Source organism: Moschus berezovskii, chromosome 2, assembly GCF_049115385.1.
Source record: "Moschus berezovskii isolate FMDL1 chromosome 2, NW_MosBer_1.0, whole genome shotgun sequence".
NCBI classification, from domain to species: Eukaryota; Metazoa; Chordata; class Mammalia; order Artiodactyla; family Moschidae; genus Moschus; species Moschus berezovskii.
This window is the reverse complement of record NC_142461.1, coordinates 18,144,284-18,166,439: the sequence shown is the minus strand read 5'-3', so window position 1 is coordinate 18,166,439 and position 22,156 is coordinate 18,144,284. Positions and strand designations below refer to the sequence as shown.

General features: G+C 43.1%; 2 protein-coding genes and 1 non-coding gene across 23 annotated transcripts in view; 2 read left to right on the top strand and 1 right to left on the bottom strand.

Annotated features, from left to right (window-relative positions):
• The window catches only part of TRIP12 (thyroid hormone receptor interactor 12), a 151,860-nt gene extending 140,695 nt beyond the window's left edge, over nucleotides 1-11,165 (bottom strand). For 7 of the 15 annotated variants that reach the window (XM_055397296.2, XM_055397305.2, XM_055397300.2 and 4 more), the window contains exon 1: nucleotides 9,988-10,154. The gene's annotated coding sequence lies outside the window, so the exon portion shown is untranslated. Of the gene's footprint in view, nucleotides 1-9,732; nucleotides 9,862-9,987; nucleotides 10,156-11,024 lie in introns of those variants that run through there. The other 8 variants (XM_055397297.2, XM_088845070.1, XM_055397310.2 and 5 more) reach the window with 5 other exon arrangements.
• FBXO36 (F-box protein 36) overlaps nucleotides 10,452-22,156 on the top strand; it is a 98,277-nt gene continuing 86,572 nt past the window's right edge. The window contains exons 1-3 of one of the 7 annotated variants that reach the window (XR_016039512.1): nucleotides 10,502-12,135; nucleotides 13,591-13,676; nucleotides 17,964-22,156. The exon at nucleotides 17,964-22,156 is cut by the window's right edge and continues 18,932 nt beyond it. Coding sequence is in view for 2 of the 7 variants with exons in the window: in XM_088845099.1 (XP_088701225.1) it covers nucleotides 10,712-10,807 (96 nt within the window). In the remaining 5 variants the exon portion in view is untranslated. The other 6 variants (XR_016039493.1, XR_016039511.1, XR_016039504.1 and 3 more) reach the window with 6 other exon arrangements.
• Nucleotides 14,542-14,648, top strand: LOC129538793 (U6 spliceosomal RNA). The gene has a single exon (XR_008682329.1). It is a non-coding gene; the product is annotated as a U6 spliceosomal RNA (small nuclear RNA).

Below are 22,156 nucleotides of genomic sequence, written 5' to 3'. Positions count from 1 at the left end.
CTAACCAAGTATCAGGGCCAGCTCAAGCCCCTCCTCTGTTCATAAAGTCTTCCTCAATAACTTCAATCTCTCTCTAAACTTGAGTACTCGCTATATAAAACTCAACTTTGCACTTAAAAACAAATACGTATGATGTTATATGTTGTGCTCTTTTGACACAGTCTGAACTCAATCTGCAGTATCAGTACATTTTGAAATAAAAGATCTCATTTTATAAACCTTATTTCTCCTCAGCACTCTACAAGAGGGCAGACCTTATATGGAACCAGAAATGCACACGCGTTTGTTGCTGATGAAATATTTGTGCAATGGAAGAACTACCAACAATTTATTCAGCAAGGCCAAAAAGGCATGCCCTAATTCATCTGTTTCTTAATTTAGATTCTCATATCAAGTTTTCTAAATCCAGAACACCTGCACTTAGAATATCTACAGAATACTTCTCTGTGCTAATTATACATAGTTATCAAGTCAGTCTGAGAAGTGATTATCAACTAAAAGAAACATAATGAAACTCGGAAGACAAAAACTACCTCTTAAGTCCCTTTTGTATTTCCCCCAGCACAGTCCTGTGGTGCAGTAAGCACCTGATAAAGCAAACTGACAAACTTTCATCTACTAATAACGATAATCCCCTAAGGGTAAACCTGGGGCATCTGAGTCACTAAAACAGTCTAGTACTTTAGCAATCCCTTAAGAAGCTGATTTTAATGAGCCCAATTCTGAAAAATTTATATTCTAGGATCCTACGTTCAGCTACCAAACCCTGAAAAACTAGAAATAAGCAAGTTGAGGGAATTCCTTGACAGTTCAATGGTCAGGACTCTGTACTTTAACAGCTGAGGGCCCGGGTTCAATCCCAGATTGGGGAACTAAGACTCTGCAAGCCGCCAATAAAATAAGCAAGTTGACAGCGTGTGCATGCATGATCAGTCACTCAGTCCTGTCAGACTCTGCAAACCCCTGGACTGTAAACCACCAAGCTCTCTGTCCATGGAATTTTCCAGGAAAGAATCCTAGAGTCAGTTGCCACTTCCTACTTCAGGGGATCTTCCAACCCAGGGATCAAACCCTTATCTCCTGCATTGGCAGGTGGATTCTTTACTGCTGTGTTACCTGGGAAGCCCAAGCTGACAGTAGACTATGTCAATACTATTATTTCACAATATAGTTCTTTAACGTGTCACCAGAATGAACTCTACCACTTTCCATCTACCATGTACGATACCTTATATGGAGACTTGTGCCAGCCTCTTTGAGGAGAGAAGAATGAGACCTCTACTCTCAAGAAGCCAAAGATCTCATAAAAGAAGATGTACACAACTAGTAAGACTGTAAAAGCCATCAGTGAAACAAATGCTGTAGAAGGGAGCAGAAGAGTGAAGACTGAAAATCTTAACAGGAGCTACTGAAAGAAAGTTAAGAGTGTATATAGCTACAGAAATACAAGGTTGGGGAAAGGTACCAATCCAAGTGGACACACAAAGCCACAGCACGAATGAAGCTCCCGGGTGTTTTCAGAGCGGAAGAGGCAGCTCCTCTGACTGCCCGCAGCCAAGAGTGCAAAACTGGATTACAAAATACTGCGGCTATAGCAGAAGTTATAGCATTTTCACACATTTGCTGTTCACAAGGCAACTACAAGCACTGAAGTTTTAAGAATTTTTTTTAAAGGGAGATTGGGGAAGGCCCCTTCATATGATCTCCATGAACCTGCTCTCTAAGGACACAAAGCAGCTTATATTACAACTCAACAGTAAATTTCAAACAAGTTATCCATACAAACTCACTTTGGGTTTTCAGGGCATCACAAATGTTTACCAGTATGAGGACCTGAAGATGTGTTAATGTGACCTTAAGACAACAGCACAAGGCCCATCTATTTATTCAGAATGTTGCCCATGGGTGGAATGAGTAGGAGTTGTAAAGTCAGGATGGAACTTATTCACTGGTTATGACAGAAAACAAGCGATTAAAACACACATTAAAATGCTATAATTTCAAATCTTGAAGGCTTGTTGATAAGACACTTCAGCTTATAAATATTCAAAAATCCATGTATCGGTAATAACATCATGTTTATAGAAATAAAAAAGAAACAATAAACTAAACCTAACAGAAGCAGAAGATATTAAGAAGAGGTGGCAAGAGTGGAAGAACTGTACAAAAAAGATTTTCACGACCAAGATAATCACTATGGCGTGATCACTAACCTAGAGTCAGACATCTTGGAATGTGAAGTCAAGGGGGCCTTAGAAAGCATCACTACGAACAAAGCTAGTGGAGGTGATGGAATTCCAGTTGAGCTATTTCAAATCCTGAATGATGATGCTGTGAAAGTGCTGCACTCAATATGCCAGCAAATTTGGAGAACTCAGCAGTGGCCCAGGACTGGAAAAGGTCAGTCTTCATTCCAATCCCAAAGAAAGGCAATGCCAAAGAATGCTCAAACTACCGCACAATTGCACTCATCTCACATGCTAGTAAAGTCACGTTCAAAATTCTCCAAGCCAGGCTTCAGCAATATGTGAACCATGAACTCCCAGATGTTCAAGCAGGTTTTAGAAAAGGCAGAGGCACCAGAGATCAAATTGCTAACATCCGCTGGATCATGGAGAAAGCAAGAGTTCCAGAGAAACATCTATTTCTGCTTCAATGACTATGCCAAAGCCTTTGACTCTGTGGATCACAATAAACTGTGGAAAATTCTGAAAGAGATGGGAATCCCAGACCACCTGACCTGCCTCTTGAGAAACCTGTATGCAGGTCAGGAAGCAACAGTCAGAACTGTACATGGAACAACAGACTGGTTCCAAATAGGAAAAGGAGTACGTCAAGGTTGTATATTGTCACCCTGCTTATTTAACTTATATGCAGAGTACATCATGAGGAACACTGGGCTGGAAGAAGCACAAGCTGGAATCAAGATTGCGGGGAGAAATATCAATAACCTCAGATATGCAGATGACACCACACTTATGGCAAAAACTGAAGAGGAACTAAAAAGCCTCTTGATGAAAGTGAAAGAGGAGAGTGAAAAGGCTGGCTTGAAGCTCAACATTCAGAAAACAAAGATGGCATCTGGTCCCATCACTTCATGGGAAATAGATGGGGAAACAGTGGAAACAGTGTCAGACTTTATTTTTGGGGGCTCCAAAATCACTGCAGATGCTGATTGCAGCCATGAAATTAAAAGACGCTTACTCCTTGGAAGGAAAGTTATGACCAACCTAGATAGCATATTATAAAGCAGAGATATTACTTTGCCAACTAAGGTCCGTCTCGTCAAGGCTGGTTTTTCCAGTGGTCATGTATGGATGTGAGAGTTGGATTGTGAAGAAAGCTGATCGCCGAAGAACTGATACTTTTGAACTGTGGTGCTGGAGAAGACTCTTGAGAGTCCCTTGGACTGCAAGGAGATCCAACCAGTCCATTCTAAAGGAGATCAATCCTGGGTGTTCATTGGAAGGGCTGATGCTGAAGCTGAAACTCCAATACTTTGGCCACCTCATGCGACGAGTTGACTCTCTGGAAAAGACTCTGATGCTGGGAAGGATTGGGGGCGGGAGGAGACGGGGACGACAGAGAATGAGATGGCTGGATGGCATCACTGACTCTGTGGACATGAATTTGAGTGAACTCCGGGAGTTGGAGATGGACAGGGAGGCCTGGCGTGCTGTGATTCATGGGGTCACAAAGAGTCGGACACGACTGAGAGACTGAACTGAAACTAAAATGATGTGTAAAATTCAGTTCTGTACTTAAATATGCACTCTCTCAAAACATAAGTCCTCAATGTAGCATTTAAATGATCAACTGCTGCTGCTGCTAAGTCACTTCAGTCGTGTCCGACTCTGTGTGTCCCCATAGACTGAAGCCCACCAGGCTCCCCCATCCCCGGGATTCTCCAGGCAAGAACAAAGGAGTAGGTTGCCATTTCCTTCTCCAATGTGTGAAAGTGAAAAGTGAAAGTGAAGTCGCTCACTCGTGTCTGACCCCCAGCGACCCCACGGACTGCAGCCTACCAGGCTCCTCCATCCATGGGATTCTCCAGGCAATAGTACTGCAGTGGCTTGCCACTGCCTTCTCCGAAATGATCAACTATTTCATGCAAATAATGGACAATTAAATGGACAATAATGTGAGAGTTGGACTGTGAAGAAAGCTGATCGCCAAAGAATCAATGCTTTTGAACTGTGGTGCTGGAGAAGACTCTTGAGAGTCCCTTGGACTGCAAGGAGATCCAACCAGTCCATCCTAAAAGATCAATCCTGGGTGTTCATTGGAAGGACTGATGCTAAAGCTGAAACTCCAATACTTTGGCCACCTCATGCGACGAGTTGACTCACTGGAAAAGACTCTGAGGCTGGGAAGGATTGGGGGTGGGAGGAGAAGGGGACGACAGAGAATGAGATGGCTGGATGGCATTACCGACTCGATGGACTAAACTGAACTGAAATAATGTGAAGTGGCTTGCCCTAGTTTAATATGATTCAACGTAACTTGCAGTCTCTAAAATATGTATCAAGAAATTAAAGAAGAAAACTCCAAAATCTCGTTATCATAATAGTGATCCAAAATGCTTATCAAAAGAAACCAAACAGGACATTAAACCATTACAAAATATTTTCACTTTCAGAATCTTACTCTCACAACTTATTCCTTCAGTAAACATTAAAAGAATCTTTACTATGGGACAGGCCCTGCACTTGCTTCTATGGATAAAAGAGGAAAGATTAACTTCAAGAAATTCATAATCTACTAAGGAATACTATTCTATATACTCAAATATCTTCAAGTAGTACACCTACATACATTATAAAAGTATGTTCTAGGTAGAACACTGTAAATAAATCAGGCAAGTAGTGATCAACGCAGGGATGAACCAGCGGAATAAGGGCCATGTTCCAATCCATCTTTGTAGCCTGATCTCCTGAATACAGTGCCTAGCATTGATATGGTGGCCATGACCACATTTTTCAGATTAAGCACTTGAAGTTCACCAGGGTTGTATTATTTGCCCAAGGTCACAAACACAGAAAACGCATTGCCAGAACTGGAACCCAAGTCTTCTACCTTCAAATCAGATACTCACTTGAACAGTGCTTTTCCTTAATGAAAGATCTGAGCAAGAGGCAGCTTTTTAACTCTAGGCCCCTAGAATGACTTTTTAAATCAAGCATAACTCCAAAACTGACTATTAACAGCTTCTCGGCACACTCAAGACAAAATGGGTTAAGTCTAAATAATAGACTACTCAAGTAGCTTTTTCTTCTGGCCAATCCAGTTTACTGAAACTTTAAGAATCACAAAAAAGATCTAAAAGTCCTAGGAGAAAAACTATGGAGCAGACTTATTTCAGTTGAGATAACAACTTCTTTTGCTCATAACCTGAAACTAGCCATAAATTGGGATAGTACTGATAAGATTTTATTAAATAAATGCATTTGTAAAAATCCAGGACATTAGCCAAGTTCTACTTAAACACAAGTCAAAAGACTGGCTTGATATCAGTATACAGATCTATTTACCATAAATAACAGCAGGCACCCACTGTATACAGAGAAATCTAGCAGACCGGGGAGAAACTAAAGAACAATTTGCTAGAGGGTTATGCCTTTAAGAAATCTATACAGCACAGCTGTCTAAACTATACCCAGACACTAAAAAAAAAAAAAAAAAAACAACCCACAAATGTAAAGCTAACATTACATGTTAAGAGCTAAAAAGCACCAAGATTATATAACAACCTACAAATTATATGTCTTATATAATATTCACCAAACTCTTACCCTTCCACCCTATCCAGGCACTCTGATAGCACAGCAGTCAGGAAGATGTGAGACTCTGAGAACTAAACCAGACAGCACTCTGAGAGACATGTTGAAGCCAAGAAACTTTCCAAGCAGGAAGACTGGCTGCATAGCTGGCATGGCCAGGCTACCATTATCGCTTTGGAGTGGGAAGGAAAACGGGTGTTATTTTCAATCAGGTTTATGAGTACACCTTCAGGCAAAACACAAGGACACTGAGATAATCCTTGCCCTCAGGAAGCCTATAATCCAGTCAGGGAAACAAAAGCAATGCTTGTCAACAAAGCTAGCACTATAATCCCCCAATGAAGCATATATAGATAACAAAGAAATAAAAAGGAAAGATCAGGAGGTAGAAATTTTTGAGTGAATAATTGTGAGTTGAGGTGAACCTAAAATGACTCAAAAGAAGGAAAAAGGCATGTCAGGCTGGCAGATCAAGAACCTGAAGATGAAAAGCAACAAGCAGGTTACTTTTTCAACTTGAGTAGATCCAATTACCTCAGCAAACATGCAAAAAATAAATGGGCAATTGGTATCAGTTTGTTCGAAAAGATTCCCACCCACATTCCCTTAAAAGAATTAAAAACAAAAACTCCCCCAGATTCTGTAAAAGAAACCAGACCAAGATTCTGAAATACTTTTCCTCAATTGTGGTGGTCGCTTAGCTGCTAAGTTGTGTCCAACTCTTGAGACCCCACGGGATTTTCCAGCCAAGAATACTGGAGTGGGTTGCCATTTCCTTCTCCATCCTTAATTGTAGTCTCTGATATTAGAAAGTCAATTTCATATAAAAGCCAGGAACCAAATTTTTTCCACAATAAAAACAAGAAGCAATCTGTCTGAACTTTCTCTCAGCAGAATTAACAAGGTATGGTGAACAAGCATACCGCTGCAAAAAGTAACGTAACAATTGAGGTCCAAGTTCCACTACCAATTAGGCAGCAATTTCATATTATAAAGTGCTGTAACTTCCTATCTCCAACCTACCTTACATTGACAACCTTCCACCCCTGCAACTGATGAAAGTTTTTTGTAATTACCTCAAAATAGAAAATTTTCTAAAGCTAATGACAACTGTCTTACACTTATTTAGCAGTATGTATTTCTTCTCAGCCATTATATCCACTGGATCTGACAACCACCCAGTAGGAAAGAGACGGACTATCCACTCCCATTTTACAGGTTAAAACAAATGGAGATCAGAAGGGGTCCGAGAATAACTCAAGGTCACACAGCTACTAACCGGCAGTGTTATGAATTCCTAGGCCAGCATGTGTCTTCTTTGCTAGGATGATGACCTCAGACAGGATCTTACAACCATAGCCAGATAAAAATGCACTAATCTCAAAAGTTAGAATGGAAAAGTAAACATTACTTCAAATTTACTTTGCTAGATGAAAGCATTGCTTTTATCCTGACCAAGCATCCTGTTCTTCACTGTAAAAAATAATTTTGTTTAGTACCTTCAGAAATTCTAAGTGCCAACATGTTCTAACTTTTAGAAAGTAAATGAAAAATAAAATGCCTGTTTACGGACACAAAACAATAAATGTCAGCTGAGCAAACTTAAAAACCGCTCAAACTCCTGAAAAACTGGGAATCGAAAGGAAGCCGTGATAATCTTAATTGTTGTTCTTGTTTAGAGGCTAAGTACTCTTGTGACCCCACAGACCACCGTAGCCTGCCAGGTTCCTCTGTCCATGGGATTCCCCAGGCAAGAATACCAGAGTGGGTTGCCATTTCTTTCTTCAGGGGATCTTCACCCACGAATTGAACCCAAGTCTCCAGCACTGCAGGCACATTCTTTACTACTGAGCCACCAGGATAATCTTAATTACAGCTCTTCAATTCTTATGGATATTGGCACATTCATAGAAAGGGTGATGTGGACAAAGCCCACAACCCTCAGCCATTTTAATGTGCTCTCTCAACTCCAAATAAATGAAATAAAAACTCCCCAAACAATTTCACAAAGATTATATAAAAGCCACAGGAGTTCAGTACTTGAGGCTGAACGTGGAGCAGGAAGTTTCTAAAACAATTAGAAATGTGTTAGAAACGTGTTTACTCTAAAATCCACACTTAATACTGAGTTCTTTGCACGCTTTCTGTATGAAAAAAAAAACTAAGCCTTAATAAAACCCTCTGCCATGTACTGTTTCTGAACCTCTGATAATTCCACTCCATAACCCCAACTGCTGTCCCCCCCACCCCACCCCCCAGTAAATGCGACACACATACAGGCTTCATATACAGGCCTCTTGCCTTTTTCTCTAACAACTAGGACCTTTGTTCCGAACGTCGGTTTTTTACCCCACTCAATAGCTCTTTCAAGTTTCTATCCCGTACTTTTTTTATTTTGCTTTTTTGAGAGGAGATTCTGAGCCTCAACTTGCCGGGTCTTTTTAACAAATGAATCGCCAAAAATAGCTAGATACTGGAGAGGAATAGAAAGTTCAACACACCACAGAAGGGCCTACAAAACCAAGGAAAGCCCGGGGATCGGGTGATCTGGCAGCCCAGGCAAGATCAGGGAAGGCCGACGAGGAAGGGAGACAGCAGGGGAGCAATTAGACATCCCCACTGCGCTACTAAACGCCCCCCTACCCCGCGCCCCATTCCACACACACCAACGTTCCCGTGACACATTCTGTCCCCCCCAATTACCCGGCGAAGCAATGAAACCATATCCCCCGCCAGATACCCGGCTTAAGCTAAACCTCCCCGCTCCCAAGACAGAGTTAAAAAAAAAAAAACGGCATTATCAAAAACAAACAAATCTGTCTGAAGTGTTTAGAAGCGGCCCCTTCCGTCCTCTCCTCGCCACACCGGGCACCCAATTCCCTCTCGTCCCCTTGTCCCCCCTCAGGAGTTCAAAAGTCTAAGCTACCCCTAGACCTCCCGCCACGATTTGCCTGTGTGTTTAAATCTTTTTTTCCCCTTCCTCCAGCAAAGGAAAAGATTTCGCTTATTTCTGAGGAGGGGACCGACACGGAGGAAGGACAGGATGGGGGACGCTATCACCTCCGTTATCTGCACGCCCCTCTAACTTGTTCCACAACTGGAAACCCACTCACTGTGGAGGAGCATGGAGAGAGGGTGAACTGAACGGACAGACGTTATAATAGGTTTTATGTAATCCACATATAAATAAATTAATCGCCTGACTCGCTCTGAATACTAATACGACAGGAGTGACAACCGGTCCACCTCCCTCCCCACAGGTCCTAACCCCACCCCCACCCCCACTTTCCACGCCGCTCAATGGAGAAGGATGCTCCGCTCCTCTCGGCCAAGTTTCTCCGCCTGTTTCAAGCCGCCCTCGCCGCGTCCTCGCTCGGCGTCCCCCCTCCGTCAAGCCTCAACTTCCCACGGGCTGAAAAAACAACTGCCCAGCGCAGACCCCCCGTCTGCGGCCTCGCCCGCCCTCAACCGTCTCGCCCCCACCGTCGGATGGAAACCTCTCACTGCGTCTAAAAGTCACTCCGGCCGCTCCCTCCTCTGACCGTCGCTTCCCACAACTGTTGTCACTCGAGCTGCTCCCTAGTTTCCATTTCCGGGCCGTTCCCTGGCCCCGGAGCCTCCCCTCTCCCGGTTTCCGGGCCCCCCATCCCATTTCCGGGGAACCCTGGCCGTCTTTCACACCCCCCACCTGCACTTCCGGCCCCCCACTTTCTGTCTTCCTAGACGCCCTCCAAGCTCCAAGGCCCACTTCCGGCCCCCCCCCACACACGACACCCGCCGGGCTCCCCCAGACCCCGCACGCCTTTACCCCCGGGCTCCGTGACAGGGCCTTCCTCACGGTTTGCGGGGGGTGGGGGCGCACCCCGCGCCCCGCCCCCCTCACCCCCACACCCGGCTCCCACCCAGCCCCGGGCCCCCTCCAGCCGCGGTCTCTCTCCCTCGAGCGCCTGACCCGTCAACCCCCGGCCCGGTCCTTCCGCGGTCCCGCCGCCGCCGCCGCCGCCGGGAACAGGCCGAGCGTGGGGGGCGGGGGGGGAACCGAATCGCGGCGATGACACAACCGGGCTTCCTGGGACTTTCTGTTCTAGCTCCTCCCCGCCGCCGCCACCACCACCACCCCCCCACCCCACCTTCAACCCTCAACACAGCCTCCTCCCCCCCCACCCAGGCCTGGCCCCGCCGCCGCTCGGAACTGCGCCCCAATTACCTAGTTGGGCCCCAAAGTCTCCGGTCCGGACTCCGTGGCGCGGCAGTAACTTCCTCCTCGCTCCCCCCACCCCCCCCAAGCGGCGGCGGCGGCGGCGGCTCCTCGGGTCCCTTCAATTATCAGCTGAGCCGCAGCACCGCTCCCGGCGTGCGCCTCCGCCCGCGCCGCCTTCTTCCCTCCCCGCCCGTTCCAACACCCTCCGGGAACTACTTTGCCCGCCGCGGCTGGGGCTGACGGTGCTCGTCCGCGGGACAGGCCCCCCGCTGCCTACTCGCGGCTCCTCACATCGCCCCTCCCCTCCCCTCCCCTCCCCTCCCACCCCGCCCCCCCAGCCGCCTCGCCACTGCCGGGCTCGACTTCCCCCCCAGCGGCCTGCGACCTCCTCCCGATCCCTTCGAGGGACCAGGAAGGGGAATGTGAGACTTCGCTTGGTATCCCTCCGCCGGGGTCACCGCCTCCCCCCCGCCTTCCCCACTCCCCCTCGGTGGTAGCAGGAACTAATTCCCCTCCGGGTCACCCGGGACCTCAAGGTGGATATTTCACGGCTCAAGAGTTCCTCCTAACCCTTGGATGAAGGGAATAATCATCCCCAAAGCTAGAAACACCCCGCCAGCTCAAAAGTAGGGTTCGATTTTTTTTTTTTAAACCACGGCTGTGGCCCCCGTGACCCCAGGCAGGCCCCGCCCCTTCCTGGTTGTCTTAGCGACGGCGGTGGCGTCCCAAGATGGCGTCGTGGCTGCCGGAGACTCTCTTCGAAATTGTAGGACAAGGCCCAGCGCCGAGCAAAGACTATTACCAGTTATTGGTCACCCGGTTCCAGGCAAGTGCGAGCCGCGGTTTCCCTTCCTACCAACTCTCCGTCCGCCCCAGCGAAGCCGGGAAGGCGAGCCGCGCTAGGCCCGAGAGCGACCGGTCGTTAGCCGGAAGCGCCGGGTCCCAGCTCCGAGCCGGGAGATTTCCCCTCGTCACCTCGGCCTCCTGTGCGGGCCCGCTGGCCCGTATCGTCCCTTGCCCCCAACCCCCAGCCCCGCTCGTACCCGTCAAGCCTTCTTGGCCACCTCACAACGCCGCCGGCTCCCTTCCCGCCACACGGCGTTCCTACCCGTCGAGTTCCCTCCGCGCGAAAAAAGAAACAGTCGTCCGCGGCTTGCGTGCGGCCTCTCCGTCAGCGTGGGAAGGAGGGAAAGAAAAGACTCAGACAAGTGTCCCGAGGAGGAGCCGGCCCGGGAGGGGAGAAAGGGAGGATTTCTTTTCCAGGGTAGGGTTTAATTATGGGAGATTTTGTACGTCTTATCGCGGGCTTTTACGTGTACACATCAAAAAAAAACTTCCTTGTTTGTGGGAGGAATTGAGCGTTGGGAGCTTTCCCCTTAGCTTTTTGGAGCCCCTTCTATCCCATTGGAAAGAGCGCGGGGCGGGGGTTGGTACAAAAATGTTTCGGCTGCTCTGCGCGTCAGCCCCACCCATAAATGACATCTGCTCTACAACAATAAGACCGCGGATTATGTTATCGCTCGAGTAACCATCGGCCTATTTTTCTGAGTACTTGAGCTGTTTAAGGTGGGCTTTTGTGAATGATTTATTGTGCCCACGAAACTTACAAGTTGAACTGGGCCTCCACTCGGAACTCGTTTCTGATTTTCTCGCTGAGTTTACTTAACACCTGTCACCGAGATATTCGTGCACCTTGCACTTTTCCTAGATGGTATTTCTGTAAAATGAAATTTAGAATTCTGTGTAACGTACTTATTTTGGTGCACGTATTGACTGTTTCATCCGTTTTTCCAAGAGCACTTCAATAAAATAAAACTGACTTTTGTAGCTTCAAAAGCATCTTTTAAAAAAGGAATAATGTTTATTTTACTTTTGTATATAAGATTTCTAAATATTACATGCGTAATGTCAATATTACAGACGTGATAGCCTGTCGAACATAAATTTTTCGTTAAACACTTTATAAGAAATATTTGCACATTGAACTGGGATTTCCTAAACGCTGAAATTTACTTTTTTTGTACATTTATTTTAGGATTGACTATTTTCCACTTGCTTTTAGATATATGAACCTAACAGTTCTTCACATCTAGCATGAATGATTGAACAGTATCATATGTATTATGACTTCATTTTCTATTTTACCTACTTCAAGTAAGTTAGAATGTTCTGATTTTCGTTTTACAGTCATTTCCGTAATGTGTCTTTAAAAATTGTTTTTGAGTGCTTCTTGTCCTGTTATACTCAGTGTTGTAAGCCTCAACAAGCTGAATACTGTTTACCTTTTTTTTTAGATAATTAACCATAGGAGTCCTCCTGGTATTACTTTTCCCCAAGAATGGTTCTGTTGTTGGTGTTCTTCAGACTTTACTCCTTGGTCTAACTTGGGCACATGCCTTCCTCCAACTTCTCTCATGAAATTTTTCTTGCCCCACCCCCAAGTATTATTCTTTTTTTTCCTTTGTTTTAAACTCTTGTCTATTTCAGGCCCTATATTTTTTCTCTGTTGCTTGTGTATAAAATTCTTTTCAAGTTCTGATCCCTTTATTTTTTTAAAGCAAATTGAGTATATTCAAGTTCTGCCAGTGAGAGTTAATCTCAAATCTGATTAATTCACTCTCGTGTTAAAGTAAAACTTGTTGTAAAAAATAGTAAACCCCCAAAATAGTCTTTTCACGCAAACGTCTTGAGAATACGTTATTTTCTAACCACAATATAATTTTTCTAAGTCTCAACCCAGGAAACTAAACGTCCAGTGAGAGATGATCTGACATAAATAAGTACTAAAAGACTAGAATTACAATGTGTTTTATAAAATGGACTTTTTTTCTGGAGTGAGTTTTTAAAGTTGATTCCTGTGCATTTCTTCTCTCACTTTCTTTCTGCCTTTGTTCCCCAAAATGATGTATATTATCCAAAACATGCTCCAGATTTAGATGGATACTTCTTTTACTGTGGTTGCCTTTTTTATTCTTTTTCATTGCTTTTATTTTTGTTTGCTTTAAATCCAGATATTTGCACATTTGACATGGGTTTAAAGACAGATCTCTCATTAGAGCATCATACCATTGTCATAGTCCAAAATATATAAATATTGTACGTATTTCCTTTGTCTTCTTGCTTATACAGTGACATCAAGTACATGCTTGTAGAGACATTCCCAGTTAACAGCTTGATGCCATGATTTTTTTTTCTTTCAAAAAAGGAACTTAGAGACTATAGCTTGAGGTTAATATAGCTTAATTCTCAAATCTGATCTTTTTACTGATCCAAAGACATAGAAAAACCAGTGTTCTGCTTTCTAAATCAAAGATTTACCCAAGTATTCCTACTCTAGTTTTAGTAGTATATATTATATTGGGTTCTAATCCTTTGAAAACTAGCAGATTCATAGTTAGGGCCAGAAGGAATCTTGAATATAGTTCAGACCGGGGATATTTCACTTAGTTTGTAAGAAAGTCTTATGTTGAGTTTCTGAATGAAGATCCTTTCCTTTATTTTAAATCAGCAACTCGTAATTTATTGTGGGGATGCAAAATATAAGAGGATTCCTGCCTTCAAAGAGTTTATCATTCCTTCAACAAAAATTGAGCACTTTTTATATGTCAGGTACCTTTCTAGATTCAGAGAATCATCAGTGAACCAAACAAAGTCCCTCCTCTCCTGAAGCGTATAGTCTAGTGGGAAGAATACAGGTAAGTGACTTGTTTTCTATAAATACTCTAATGCTTTAACTTCTGTTTTAAGTACAAAGGAGATTCTTGAGGAATTGCCAAGTTAATGAATAGCTCAAACATTTTAAAATCTGAGTCCAGAGAAAGCCAAAATCACTTTAGACTATGAGGTACATGAGAGCACTGTGACAAGTTTTTTACTCTTAAAATTCTGTCTTATTTGTCCCCTTGAAACAGAAGTGTTGCTTAAGGTGGTCAGAACTAGTGACTTCGGGTTTAATGTGACAGGTACTGGAAAACTGCTGGAAACACTAGCCATGTGCTAAGTAGATAAGAGTTGGCAGATATGGCCTGTTGCTCCTAAGAACACAGGTGGTTGCCCCAAGAGCACAAGTATGTTATAGTCACTCCAGCAGCTGAAAGGATGAAGAATTATGAAATAGATTACTTATTTTATCTGTCTCATTAAATCTTAAAACTCCCCAAAAGACACCTGAGGCTAATGTCATCTGGAAAAAAAAAAAAATCTGAAAACTCACTCCCCCAAAGTGGCAAATATTTTTGACATGCTTTAGAGCTGTAGTACTGATAAACTGAGAACACCTGAGGTCCCATGCCAGTCTGTGACAGGAAGCTGTCATTTCAGTGCCTTCTGAAAAAGGAATTAAAACTAGACTTGGTGGCAGTTGTTTGAAAGAGACTTCACAACAAAGAATTGTGCTGCTGATACTTCAATCCACTGACCAATTTGAAAGATTTAAAATTTAGTACAGTCTAATAAAAATGTCAATCCAAACACCCTTTGGCCTAGCATATCCATATCTAGGATTTTATATCCAAAAATATTTTCACATGTGTACAAAGACGTGAGCAAGAATGTCCACCAGTGCTCACTTCGGCAGCATATATACTAAAATTGGAAAAATACAGAGAAGATTAGCATGGCCCCTGCACAAGGATGACATGCAAATTCATGAAGTGTTCCATATTTTTGTTGGACAGAAAACAATAAAATTTTGTAAAGCAATTATCCTTCAATAAAAAAATAAATAAAAAAAATCACACCCCCCCAAAAAACAAAGAATGTACACCAAAGTAAAATAATTGTAAAAATATCTTCATGGGAAATAGATGAAAAACAGTGGAAACAGTGTCAGACTTTGTTTTTTTGGGCTCCAAAATCACTGCAGATGCTGATTGCAGCCATGAAATTAAAAGACGCTTGCTCCTTGGAAGGAAAGTTATGACCAACCTTGATAGTATATTAAAAAGCAGAGACATTACTTTGCCAACCAAGGTCCGTCTAGTCAAGGCAATGGTTTTTCCCGTGGTCATGTATGGATGTGAGAGTTGGACTGTGAAGAAGGCTGACCGCCGAAGAATTGATGCTTTTGAACTGTGGTGTTGGAGAAGACTCTTGAGAGTCCCTTATACTGCAAGGAGATCCAACCAGTCCATTCTAGAGGAGATCAATCCTGGATGTTCATTGGAGGGACTGATGCTAAAGCTGAAACTGCAATACTTTGGCCACCTCATGCGACGAGTTGACTCACTGGAAAAGACTCTGATGCTGGGAAAGGTTGGGGGCGGGAGGAGAAGGGGACGACGGAGAATGAGATGGCTGGATGGCATCACCGACTCGATGGACATGAGTTTGAGTGAACTCCGGGAGTTGGTGATGGACAGGGAGGCCTGGCGTGCTGTGATTCATGGGGTCGCGGAGAGTCGGACACGACTGAGCGACTGAACTGAACTGAACTGAACTGAACTATGCAATCTTGGGCCTTCCCAGAAGGTCCAGTGATTAAGATTCCACCCTTCTACTCAGGTGGCAGGGGTTCAATCCCTGGTCTGGAAACTAAGATCCCATATGGCACAAGGCGCCAGCAAAAATAAAAAGATGAAAAATATTATGCAGTCTTTTGAAAAAGATGTGATCTCTTATTTTTTCAGTTGAGCAAATAAAATCTTAAGCAAGGAAAGCAGGGTTAAACATTGTATGATCCCATTTTAAAAAAGAGCACCAATAGTTTTTATTTTGTTTTGAATAAATATTAGAAAAGCTAGAGGGATTCCCTCCTATAGATAGAGTTATGGATTACTTTTGCTTTTTCCATTACATATTTCTGAAAGATCTGCAGTTTTCCTACAGAAATATTTTTATAATCAGAGAAAAACAATAAAGGTTTAAAATGAAGACACAAACAGAGAACCCTTACTCTGAGAAGGTGCCCTCCTCTGTGGATCATCTTCCTCCTGTTTCACCAGTGCCACCTTTGAGCCACCTCCCACTCTAAACCATGGCCACATCAGCAACTGTGTCACCAAGATCCTGCTCTGTTGTACTTGTGTGTTGGGGGTGGGGGGAGTTCCCACAGTGTGGAAGTAATGTTTATTCCAGAAATTCAGAGGAGGTGCAAGTTGGGTTAATGGTTGCTTGTAAAATTTTAAGGTCTTACTGAAACTCCTGGCCTTATGTTTTTGCTTTCAATGTAAGTAGTAATTACTTTTGAAAAACTAAGGGACAGCCCACCCTTGCCTTGTTGGTGTGTGATTGTACTAATGAGCTATAAAAGAGACATGGAGGGAATTCCCTCTTGGTCCATTGGTTAGGACTCGGTGCTTTCACTGCTGTGTCTGGATTCCATCCCTGGTCAGAGAAGTAACCTGACTGACTAACCTTCAATGCCCTGGCTGCGAGCATCGAAGCCAAAAAAAAAAACCACGATAGATGTGGAGGATAAAGTAAGGCAAAGATGGTTTACTGAAGAGATTTATTTGCCCTCCAGTAAAGCTTAAAGAGGGCTTCCCTGGTAACTCAGACTGTAAAGAATCTGCCTGTAATATGGGAGACCCGAGTTCGATCCCTGGGTTGGGAAGCTCTCCTGGAGAAGAGAATGGCAACCCACTCCATTGTTCTTGCCTGGAGAATCCCATGGACAGAGGAGCCTGTTGGGCTCCAGTCCATGGAGTCCACAAAGAGTCGGACATGACTGATTTATTAACAATTTAAAGCTTAAAGAACGAAATTTCGTAAGTAAATTGAAATCATATCAAACAGACATCCAGATTACACATTTTTGGGGACTTGAATGGGATGCACTCCGCTTGATATTATGATAGTATTTTCCCAGGGGACTCAGACACCCCTAAATCACGCTCTGCTATAGCCATGCTGCCCTCCACATAAGAGTCACAGGAGTGGAGAAGATAAAGCAGAAGCAAGTAAACAGGTTTGCCCTTACCCCTTCCTTGTCCTTAGTGGAACTTGCCGCTGATGGAACTTCACAGCCATGGTGCTTCTTCTACCCAGTGCCCACCAGCCACCACCAAAGCGTTTCTACACAGAAAGAGCTGCTGCTGTTTTTAAAGTCCAAAGTACAGCGGAGCGCTTGCATTCACATGCTTTCGTCTCCCCAATTGCTGAAGGCCAGACTCACCCTGCTCTTCTTCAGATGTCTCTCAAAGGCCCTCTTCCTCTGCCTGCAAAGATGAACTTTTCCCTTCTTTGCTGCCTTTTAGGACTTTCCGCCCAGCCCTGCACAGGGCCCTCATCCAGGAGTGTTTGGGTTTTTCCTCCCACTCCTGACAGTGGCACCTGAGGTGAACATAGCCTTCCCTGCCCTGCAGGTTCAGCCAGGTGTTCGTGCCTCCCACATGATTCCTCTTCTCTTCCTCATATGTGAAACACCAGAAAAATGATCCCCAGCCCGGGACACTTCAGAATGGGTCCCACTCGAGTCATGAAATCACTTTTAATCAGAAATGTAAATTCCTTCTAATTTTTTTAAGTAGCCTATGGCACTTTTCAGAGGAGAGGGAGAAAATAATACCAAAAAGGTGGTTAGAGTTTTTAAAATAACAATATTCAGTACTTTATTATAACCTAGTCTTCAAATGGGCTCCTAAGTCCTCACTTCAAAATTACATGAGAACTAGCCAGAGCTCCAGTATCGGCTTCTCCCAGGCAAATTGTTCATTCAGCATCTCTGAGTGCCCACTCAACCTGGGCAGTCTCACCCTCCATTGACCAGTTTTGCCTCCTAATTATATGGGGCAGTAGAGCACTTAATTGGGAGTCACTGAGTCATGGATCCTTTTATTCCTTCTGCTAGCCTGCAAGCCCTTGACTTGGGGCAAGACACTTAATTTGTCTCGGCCCCAGTTGCCTCATCAACATAATAAGGTTACTAGTCTAAGAGATTACTAAGGTTTATTCCATCGCTGAAATGCTGTTTCGTGTGAAAGTAGTGTTTGACCCTAGGGAAAAAGCACTAAAAAAAAAAAATTTTTTTTCTTTTCTTTAAGCGTGCCTTGCAGATCCTGTATTAGTGGTTCTGTGACCTGTTGTAAGTTTCACCTGCCTGAGGTTTCATGTCTTCATCTGTAAAAACGAGTAGTTCATCCCTGGGCTGCTTTACACATCATGGCGAGAACCAAAAAATATCAAAAGCACTCCGGGCCAGGGTTTCTCAAAGAGAGGTCATGATCAAATAAGACTGGAAAATCCTGGGTTCAGCACAATTGTATTTGCTTTTCTTCTCCAAAATTTCTCAGAGGCTTTCAAGTCCTGCTGTGCAACAGGATTTCTCCGAGAGGAAACAGCAGGGCGAGCTTTTCCTACCAGCACGTGACTCCTGAACCCCTTTTCCTCTGAACGTCGCAGGATCTGAGGTTCTGTGGTTGCCCTTTGGAAAACACCCAGCAGTGGTCCTGTTATACAACACCAAAGACTGAAGAAATGCCTGTTGGGCATTTGTGTCACCTTACCTTCTTCCAACGCCAAGCCAAACTTCACTTTTCCTTGAAAACGATTGTTGTAACTGGTTAGTCTTCTCAGGACTGTGTTACTTTATTTATTCTTATCATCATATGTTTCCACGGAAATATCTATTGATGTCTTGATTGGGGTTGTAATGCATGCATAGTTTCCATTTGTGGTGAACAAACATCTTTGCAATGCCAGATTTTCAATCCGAAAACATAGTATCTCCTTCCTTTTAGAATTTTTTAGATATACTGGTTTTACTCAAAGATTTCTTACAGTGTGTAAATGTTACATATATCTTGTTAACATTCTAGGTGTTTGACTTTTTTTGTTCTATTGTATGTTGAACTCCTTTGTACAATTGGATTTTCTGTTGTGTTTTGCTCCTAGTAAATTTCCTTTCATTTAGTAATCTTGCTAACTCACTCACTAATTCTGGTAATTTGTGATTCTTTTATTTTTTCTTCCAGTTTTATTGAGTTATATTTGACATACAGCACTGTATAAGTTTAAGGTGCACAACACAATGATTTAACTGACATACATTAGGAAATGACTCCCACAGCGAGTTTAGAGAATATCCATCTTCTCATATTGATACAAAATAAAAGATAAAAAATTTCTTAGGAGAACTCTTAGTATTTTTTAAACTTATATATATAACATACAACAGTTTTTAACAGATTAATCATGTTAATCCCAGTGCTTATTTACCTCAAACTGGAAGTTTGTTCCTTTTGACCACCTTCATCCAATTCCTCCTTCCTCCAGTCCCCACTTCTGGTAACCACAAGTCTGATCTCTTTTTCTATTTGTTTCTTTTTTGAAGTTTAATTGACCTATAATGCTATCTTAATTCCTGATGCATGAAATAGTGATTCCATATTTCTATACATTACAAGATGATCACCATGATAAATCTAGTTACCATCTGTCACCATACAAAGATATTACATGATTATTAACTGCATTCCCCACTCTGTACATTTCATGCCTATAACTCATTTATTTTACAACTGGAAATTTGTACCTCTTAATTTCTCTTATGTATTCCATTCATACTCCCACCTCCTTCCCCTCTGTCAACTCTTAATACCTCCTTGCTCTCTATCTATGACTCTGTTTTGTTATAGTTGCTTAATTTGTTTTTCAGATTACACATATAAGTGAAATCATACAGTATTTGTCTTTTTCTGACTTTTTTCACTTAGCATATTACTCTCTAGGTCCATTCATGTCAGAGACAGCAATATTTCATTCTTATATGGCTGACTAATACTCCATTATACATATAAGCCACATCTTCTTTATCTAGTTCATCTGATGATGGACACTTAGGTTACTTCCATATTCTGGCTAATGTGAATAATGCTGCAATGAACAAAGAAGTGCATGTATCTTTTCAAATTAGTGTTTTTGTTCTCTTTAGAAAAATACTCAGGAGTGGAATTGCTCGATCAAAGACACTTGCTCCTTGGAAGAAAAGCTATGCCAAACCTAGACAGAATATTAAAAAGCAGAGACATTACTTTGCCTACAAAGGTGCATATAGTCAAAGCTATGGTTTTTCCAGTAGTCATAAGTGAATGTGAGAGTTGGATCATAAAGAAAGCTGAGCACTGAAGAAGTGATGCTTTTGAACTGTGGTGTTGGAGAAGACTCTTGAGAGTCCCTTGGACATCTAGGAGATCCAACCAGTCCATCTTAAAGGAAATCAGTCCTGAATATTCTTTGGAAGGACTGATGCTGAAGCTGAAGCTCCAATCCTTTGGCTACCTGATGTGAAGAACTGACTTATTGGAAAAGACCCTGATGTTAGGAAAGATTGAAGGCAGTAGAAGGGGACAACAGAGGATGAGATGGTTAGATGGCATCACTGACTCAATGGACATGAATTTGAGCAAGCTCCGGGAGTTGGTGATGGACAGGGAGGCCTGGCGTGCTGCAGTCCGTGAGGTCACAAGGAGTCGGACACGACTGACCAAGTGAACTGAACTGATGGTGCTTCAATCCTTAAGAAAACCAACCCTGAATATTCATCAGAAGGACTGTTGCTGAAGCTGAAACTCCAGTACTTTGGCCACCTGATGCAAAGAGCCAACTCACTGGGAAAAGGCCCTGATGCTGGGAAAGATTAAAGGCAAAAGAAGGGAGTGGCAGAGGATAAGATGGTTGGATGGTATCACTGACTCTGGTTGAATCTTCACAAACTCCAGGAGGTGGTAGAAGACAGAAGAACCTTTCGTGCTACAGTCCATGAGGTCGCAAAGAGTTGGACTTAGCAACTGCACAACAACAAATGGTAGTTCTGTTTTTAATTTTTGAGGAACTTCCATCTGTTTTCCATAGTGGCTGCAATCATTTACAGTCCCTTCAACAGTGTACAAGGGTTCCCTTTTCTCCATATCCTCACCAACACTTGTTATTTGTTGTCTTTTTGATAACTGTCCTGACAAGTATGAGGTGATATCCCTCTGTAGTATTGATTTGCATTTCCATGATGATCAGTGATGTTGAGTATGTCTACTGGCCATCTACATGTCTTTGAGAAATTGTCTGTTTAGACCCTCTGCCCATTTTTTAATCAGGTTACTTGTTTTTACTGTTGTTGAGTTGTATGAGTTCTTTGTATATTTTGGATATTGACCTCTGATCAGATGTAGTTTGCAAATATCTTCTCCCATTCAGTAGGCAGCCTTTTAGTTTTGTTGATAGATTCCTATGCAAATGTGTTTATTTGACATAATCCTATTTGTTTATTTTTGGTTTTGTTCCCCTTGCCTGAGAAGACAGATCCAAAAAAATAATTACCGAGACTCATATCAAAGAATGTGCTACCTGAAAGAATCTATAATTCTTCTCCACTTGCTGACACATTCATGTCATCTGTGAATAATGACATGCATTTCTTCCTTTCTGATCTTCATGTCTTTTTTCTCCTTGCCTTATTGCATTGGCTAAGACTTCCACTAAAACGCTGAAGAGAAATAATACCAGGCATTCTGGTCTTGTTCTGACTTTGGAGGAAGACTTTCAGTATTTCACCATAAAGTATGTTGTTTGCTGTAAGTTTTTAAAACTCAGATAAACTATGTTTCCTTTTACTTCAGGTTTGCCAAAAGTTTCTGTTTTGAATGGATAGTGAATTTTATTTTTAAAAAATCTTTTAGCTGTATACTAAAATTTGCTGTTTTTCTCCGAATCTGTCTTCAGATCTTTATCAGTTGTTTGCTTCCTGGCCCAGGCCCCCGTGCTCAACATTCCTAAGTAACACCTATTGCTTTCCCATGCTGCTGCCCCGTTGTTCAGTAGCTGAGTGGTGTCCTACTCTTTGCAACCCCATTGACTGCAGCACGCCAGGCTCCTCTGTCCTTTACTATCTCCAAGAATGTGCACAAATGAATGTCCCTTGGGTCGGTGATGCTATCCAGCCATCTCATCCTCTGCGGCCCTCTTCTCCTTCTGCCCTCAATCTTTTCTAGCATCAGTCTTTTCCAGTGAGTCAGTTCTTCACATCAGGTGGCCAAAGCATTGGTGCTTCAGCTTCAGCATAGTCCTTCCAATGAATATTCAATCCTTTTGGATTGACTGGTTTGATCTCCTTGCAGTCCAAGGGTCAAGAGTCTTCTCCAGCACCACAGTTTGAAAGCATCAACTATTCTGGGCTCACCCTTCTTTATGGTCCAGTTCTCACATCCATACATGACTACTGGAAAAGCCATAGCTTTGTTGA